Below are 7,500 nucleotides of genomic sequence, written 5' to 3' on the forward strand. Positions count from 1 at the left end.
AAAAATAAGACAAAACTTAAATCTTACATTCCAACTGGCACTGTGTATTCCAGTTTTAGAATTTTCCCCCACTAAAATAACAGAGAAATGGTTCATCAAATACACAAACAGATGATACTTCTAAATTATCTCCTTTATTAGACTGATACAGAACAGAACAATTTCTTAAATATCCTTTTATTTCATCATACAAATGTGTAGAAAAAAATCAAAAGTACCATCTTTCACAAAAAAACATTTCCAAGCATTCATACAGAAACCAAGTATTCGAAACACATCCCACTATATTCTTACAGTATCATAGATATTAAAAGATATTACCTGAGCTCAATCTATGAGCTATCACATCAAACACCCCTTATAGAATTTAATGTTCCTAATGATCGCACTATACGCATTAAAAAAGTAAAATGATGCAGAGAGAGAATAAAAAAAAAAGAAGACAGAAATCACTGACATCATACACAGAAAAGGAAAATCCCTCATCAATAAATATTTTCCCCCAAAAGTGTTCCTATAAAATGTGTCTAAAATAGAAAAAACAACCTACTTCAGGCATGTTCAACATGTTCTGAGATTATAATAGATATCATAATGGTCCATGAACTGACATACATTTATTCCACACACATTTCTCAGCTTTAGTTGAACAACTAATTCCTGAAATACATAAACATATTACCATGCTGTATATATGCATAAAAAAATCCTAGAAAAGGAAATTCTAAAAGATGGGGTATTAAAAAATAAGAATGCAAAGAGAAAAAAACAGATAAAAATGAATGAAAAAACATTAGAAAAAAAAAAAAAAAATCCCATGAGAACTCTTTGGGGCTCCCCCCTCACTCCCCTCGCACTTCCCTCCCTCCCTTGAGCACTTCACAGCCTAAACCTCCATGATGCCGTGAGGGACTCGGCCCGCACGACAACAGCAATAGCGACCACAAATGGCAGCAGGGAGGTCAAAAATCCGCTGCTGCTGCCACTACCAGAGGTGTCCGTTACGGATGCCTTGCCATAGGACGGGTTTTCGATGTTGTTGGGACAGCCAAGCCAATAGGGTGCTGAAAGGGCAGGTGACTTCGGTTTCACCTTCATACGTAGGTCATCAAATTCCCAGAATACTTTGCCTTTGAAGAAGTAGGTGGTTCCTGGAGAAAGATGAAGAAAAAGGTGTGCTGCATAAATCTTGGATACATATCTTATATAAATATACATCTAAATGATAAGAACACAAATCTACATCTTAATGAATTATAGAAGTCTTTTTGACTAAACACTGGGATTTTATGGTGTAATTCAGGTAAACCAAATATTCAAACATATATACTCCTCTGTCAAAATCATTCAAAATCATTATAGTTTCACCCACAGGCTAGCAGAACGTAAAACCCCAAGCACTTACCATTATATTTAAAGGCCGAGTCAATGCTGTATGGGACACCGCTCCACATGACCATGTCCCTTGGATAATCAAGCTCTACATTTTTCACATATTCATCAAACCTAATGATGGAAGAGAGCAAAAATTTGGATCAGTAATAATTATTTATAAAACTGAAGAGTAAAGGGAAAAACATGTAAAACATATGGCATTCATCAATATAACAATTCCAGGAGGGTATGTAGCATACATACTGAACTCACTGAGATCTTACTTTATTAAAGTTGTTTCTATAAAAATGGCTCCATGAGCACTTTGTCACCAAGGATTGTATTACAAGACACACCTGATTGTACTTTTTTACTCTTCTTTGATTCTTATTAAGATGTTTTTTTATTGGCATTACAACCATAATGCCAATAACAACAAAAGTTATAACGCCTTTATCATTTAGAATAGAGTAATTAGGTAAGGTCGGGCAGCCTACTTATTGATTCTTTCATGACTAAACTTTTGTGTGTAAACAAAATTCACAAAACAATTATACTGGCCAATACATGTACCCAGAGACAATTGTTTATCAATGTAAAACACAGTTCAACAAGTAAACAAAATTTCATGTGAATTTTCTGGCACTGAAACTACTTCCGAACACCTTTTAACAAGTATATCCAAAGTCATATCAAACTATGCCAGCATTTCTAAAAACCATGAACCTTACAAAAACAAACAGACTGTAGTAAAAAGATCTCTATATACATAAAGGAAAAATTCACATCCATTGGACCATAAATCTTGGACACTCACAGAAGTTTCACAACATATAAATTAAACTTCCCATACCTCCAGTACATTGTATCAGCGAAGAAGTAGGTTCTTCCATTATGTCCCCAGACAAAAGCAGCATCCACTTTCTCGAGGTCTTCAGGCAGCCCTAGGTGTTTGAGAAGCCCAGTCTTGAGCAGCTGTTGGTTTCCTTGGCAAACATAGTAGCGATTGCCTAAAAGAGAACAATAATATTAAACACTGGAAAAAAAGTGATTGTCTGATAGTGAACAATGGTCTGTTGATAAGTACAGGAAGTAATGAGTGATAAATATTACTTAACACTGAATGAAAAGGTGAGGAACTGACACAAAACAATGGCTTGATGGCAAGTACTGGATAAAAAAACAGACAGGGAATAATGGTTGGATATTAAATACTGAGTAATAAATATCACTTGATAATTGGTAATGAGTTTGATAATAAACATGATGTTATGCACTGGATGGAGTGTAACTTGATAAACAGTAATATGAGTTTGTATTTCTGACGAAGATATATTCAAAACCGGTCAAATACATCTCTTGTATTGTGAAGATATTCATACCTTTCCACATTTGTCAAAATGAATACGCTTCAAACAGTAATAAGTTTGAAACTCAAGTTTTCCATTTGTAAAAAAAGGTTTTATAAATGTCTAAAGAATATCTATACAATTTAAGAAGACTTGAGATAATACAGTAACATTATTTTCTAATCCTCAAAACATGACAATAATTCAACATACAATAATCTTATTCTTTATACAAGAGATATAGTACTTGAAATACCTTTAAAATTATCTCAAAAAGCTCTTCAAATATTACATACCAATGAAGAAGACAATGTTTGTATCTGGCCTTTCATAGACAGCATCAACTTTCGTGATATTTTTCGGGAGAATGGCCCAGAATCGAGAGATTTCAGCTGGGTAGTTGGGACGCAGCTTTCCAGAGGGATCCAATCGCCAGAAGTACTGAAAATAATCAGAACAGAATTCAAGATCCCATACTCAATAATTGGGTATTCATTTCATCAAACTCAAGTTTCTACATATAAATCTTATAAAAATCTCCATGTATTATCTTACAAGGAATGAAAGAAGTGACCCTTCCCACAATCACCCTTAAGACACACACTTTTTCTATGAAGCAACAACCCTATTGAAATTCCCCTTCCCTTGATGGAATCACCTTAAGACACTCATCTACCCTCTGATGGATTTACCTTACGACACTATAACCTCCTTTTCGATGCAGACACTCTTACAACACTTCTCCCTAATGAAATCATCCTTATGACACAATCCACTTGATGCATTGACCATCTTCACTCTCACCTTCCCTTGTTGGAATCACTCTTATGACACATCCCTTCCCTTTTGACTTAATCATCCCTATGAAGCTCATGTAGCCCTTGACACTCTCACCCTTATGAAATGCACCTTCCCTTGACACTCTCATTATTTCAATCAGTCTCATGACACACTTTTATCCTGGTGCATTCACCTTCCCCTGGACCTAACACCTACCAGAAGCTACTTCCCTTATGACACTGATCTTCCTCTTGATAAATTCAACTGCATGGCATTCACCTTCCTCTAAACACAACCATTTGTGACAATCAACTTTCCCTTGAGGCTACTGCTCTTCTGACACTCACTTTTTTCTTCACAATCCCTATGAAACTCACTTTCTAGACACCCCTCCCTTATGACACTCCCTTTCCTTGATGCAATCCCATTTTGAAACTCATCTCCCCCTTGACAATCCCCTTAATCAGTTCCCCCTTTGACACAATCCCCTTAATCACTTCCCCCTTTGGCACAAACCCCCCTTTACGACACTCACCTTCCCCTTGAAGATGTACACCTCCCTCCGGATGACAGAGAGGGCATCATAGTCGGTGTCACACGTGTCAGGCTTCTCCGTGTTCTTAGGGGGCAGGATGGGCTTCTTGGGGGTCTCCTTGGTAGGGCGTTCGGTGGGGGGTTCCTTGGGTTTGGGGGTAGGGGGGGCCGGTGGGGGCTGGGGGTAGTTGTCCTGGTTCCAGTTCTCGTCCGGGCCTGTGCATGGGGGGGGAGGGGGAATATATATATCGATATATGTATATGTATATCTATGTATAGCATGCATATAGATATATATATATTGATAAATAATGGATAGACCGACATATTTAATAGACGGATAGTTGGACAGATAGATAGATAGAGACAGACAGATAGACAGAGGGATAAAAAGGATAGATAGACAGATAGGCAGGCAGATAGACTGAGAGACAGGAAAGCAGACAGGTAAACTAATTGAAAACTGATTGACTGACAGATAGACACAGACTTATATGCAGGTAGAATGATTGATTGCTTCATAGACAGATAAATAGACAGACAGACAGCTAGAAGCACTCACCATAGAGCTCCTGGATACCCCTGACGTCGTCCTCGGGCAGCTGGAAGGTCTCGGGGAACTTGATGAGGTAGGGTCCCATGAGCGCCCCCTCGACGTCCGAGTGGTAGAGGCCGAGCGCGTGGCCGAGTTCGTGGGCCGCCGTGATAAACAAACTCACGTGCTCCCAGGCTGGAATAAGGGGAGAGGGGAAAACACGTTCAGGACACGTTGGGCAGATCCGCGTGTGTTATGGAGACTGTGAGCTTCGTTTGGTTCGTTATTTCGGGGGAATTCTGGACTGGATTGATCAAGGGACTGTGAGCTTGACAGGGAGAGATACGAAAATGTTTGTGGTTGCTGAGGGAGGAACACTGTTGGGAAAATACCTGTTGGAACAAGTACTCGTGTATAAAAGCTTTACAATTTGTCTGATACAAGGGCATCCCACCGTGAAGTCCAATGAATTCACTCAATGTTTATAAACACACTTGAAGCTTAACAAAACAGATGCAAACACACACGCACACGAACGCACACACATATCATATTTAAGGAACATTTACATAAAAAAAAAAAACGAAGCGTCAGCAGCTACAACCATCACCGATAAAAAATAAAGAAATACAATCAATCCTTCAGCTTTTGACACTTGAAAACAAAGGGAAAAAACTCCCGAGAACTGACTTCGGCAACCGCCATGTTATCGACCATCCTGATTACATACTTTCAAACTCTGCATGTAAACGCACACACCATTCTGCGGGATGAAAGAACATGCTGTTGCGCGAATCTTTTTCTCTTCTTTTTCTTCTTTTATTGCAGACTTTTTAAAACTACATCTGATGTGTTTTTTGGCGAGTGGGCAAAATGTGCGTCTGTATCAGTGTCCAAACACTCATGAAGCTCTGACTGTAATATCTCATTTGTAATATCTCTTGAGCGTCTGTCTGTGTTTCTTGAGAGTGACTGAACACTGGCAGCTATATCTCTGCTTAACCCTTTATCTCAAGACCCTCCAAATACCGGGCTTTCGATGTTTACGTATTTCACTGGGAAAAAGACGTTCTACCACAAGTCTCTAAACCAGTTTGCCGAGGAAAACACACAGTTTAGAAGCATGCAAAACAAGAAAAAAAAGAAAACCAATCCTTCAAAATGTGAAATAACAGGGGATCAGTGATTAAACCATATTCAGCCAAGTTATTTATCAACACACCATTCCCAGACCTCTTTCAACCGCGCGAATAGAATAATTACGTCAGCATAAACTACAAACACGCAGTAAAACAACAAAAGCTATCATCCATTATCATTCATGGCAATTAATTTCAGCTGCATTGTATCAGTAACATGTAATATAATCCTGCTGTTAAGCGCAAAATATATCAAGCGCGAACAAAATGCAAGTTATAATCTTCATCACAAAGTTACAGAACTGAAAAAAATGTAGTACAGATGAAGTCTTATTAAGCACGCTCAATCTCGAGCATAATAATAATAATGATAATATCGACAATTATAATAATGAGAGTAATAATTATAATAAAATGATAACAAAAATAACTGTGACAATAACGACAACCATTTTATTACCATTAACCCCTAGAACTTCAGTTAAAATAAAAAACAATGCAGCTATTATTACTTTCAAAAAGCACTACGAACACAGTCCATCATCATTAACTTTCTATTACCCATACTTACCCGAGGCAATTACTAGCAACCACTAACCAACCAGCTAGCAACCACCCAAACTCCATTTTTTACCTTGCACTAGCAACATTCAACCACTAAATTATTAATTAACTAATTAACTAATTAACAACATCACCAAAACACTACTTTAGCCAAACTACATAATAACTAGCTGCTAATCACCGCTATTACGAACAACCAACTAGTCCCACCAGGCGCTAGTAAACGCCCAAACACTTAACCACTCAACGAAACTAGCCACTATTTTCTATTATCCGAAAATACCTGCTAACCACCCAACCAACTAAGCCACCACTAGCTTTCATTCGAGTCAACCCATCACCCGACTACACAAGCACTCAAACAAACCACCCACTACATCCTATCACCCGAACCACGCCCACCCGAACCACTAACCCACTCAGCCGAACCACGCACCACTTCCTATCACCCGAACCACGCCCACCCGTACCACTAACCCACTCAGCCTAACCACGCACCACTTCCTATCACCCGAACCACTAACCATTCAACCAAACCACCCACCACTTCCTATCACCTAAACCACGCCCACCCGAAACACTAACCTACTCAACCAAACCACCCACCACTTCCTATCACTCGAACCACGCCCACTCAATCACTAAACCACTCAACCAAACCACCCACTACTTTCTATCACCCAAAACACCCCCAATCAACCACCCAACCACCCGATCAAACCACCCACCACTTCCTATATCACCCGAACCACGCCCACCCGTACCACTAAACCACTCGACCAAACCACCCACCACTTCCTATCACCTAAACCACGCCCACCCGAACCACTAACCCACTCAGCCGAACCACGCACCACTTCCTATTACCCGAACCACGCCCATTCAACCACCCGAACCACTCAACCAAACCACCCACCACTTCCTATCACCTAAACCACGCCCACCCGACTAAACCACCCACCACTTCCTATCACCCGAACCACGCCCACTCAACCAAACCACCCGAACCACGCCCACTCAACCAAACCACCCGAACCACTTCCTATATCACCTAAACCACGCCCACTCCACCAACTCCACCCGAACCACTTACTATTATCCGAATCCTTGTGCTGCACCCACGGCTCCTGGTCGTCGAAATGCATGTCCCCGCCCACGCCCGCACCCGGATAGAAGGCATGGGCGAGCGTCTTGCCTTGGCCGTCGAAGGGGTACCCGTCTCCGT

At 40.2% G+C, this 7,500-nt stretch overlaps 1 protein-coding gene across 2 annotated transcripts in view; it reads right to left on the bottom strand.

Annotated features, from left to right (window-relative positions):
- LOC113804315 (matrix metalloproteinase-2) overlaps window positions 1–7,500 on the bottom strand; it is a 434,910-nt gene that overhangs the window by 2,188 nt on the left and 425,222 nt on the right. For both annotated transcript variants that reach the window (XM_070126698.1, XM_070126699.1), the window contains 7 exons: window positions 7,369–7,500; window positions 4,600–4,767; window positions 4,039–4,253; window positions 3,020–3,164; window positions 2,228–2,384; window positions 1,406–1,506; window positions 1–1,151 (listed from right to left, as the gene is read on the bottom strand). The exon at window positions 1–1,151 is cut by the window's left edge and continues 2,188 nt beyond it; the exon at window positions 7,369–7,500 is cut by the window's right edge and continues 8 nt beyond it. In XM_070126698.1, coding sequence (XP_069982799.1) covers window positions 880–1,151; window positions 1,406–1,506; window positions 2,228–2,384; window positions 3,020–3,164; window positions 4,039–4,253; window positions 4,600–4,767; window positions 7,369–7,500 — 1,190 coding nt within the window. In that variant the 3' untranslated portion in view covers window positions 1–879. The remainder of the gene's footprint in view (window positions 1,152–1,405; window positions 1,507–2,227; window positions 2,385–3,019; window positions 3,165–4,038; window positions 4,254–4,599; window positions 4,768–7,368) is intronic.

This window comes from Penaeus vannamei, chromosome 10 (genome assembly GCF_042767895.1).
Source record: "Penaeus vannamei isolate JL-2024 chromosome 10, ASM4276789v1, whole genome shotgun sequence".
NCBI classification, from domain to species: Eukaryota; Metazoa; Arthropoda; class Malacostraca; order Decapoda; family Penaeidae; genus Penaeus; species Penaeus vannamei.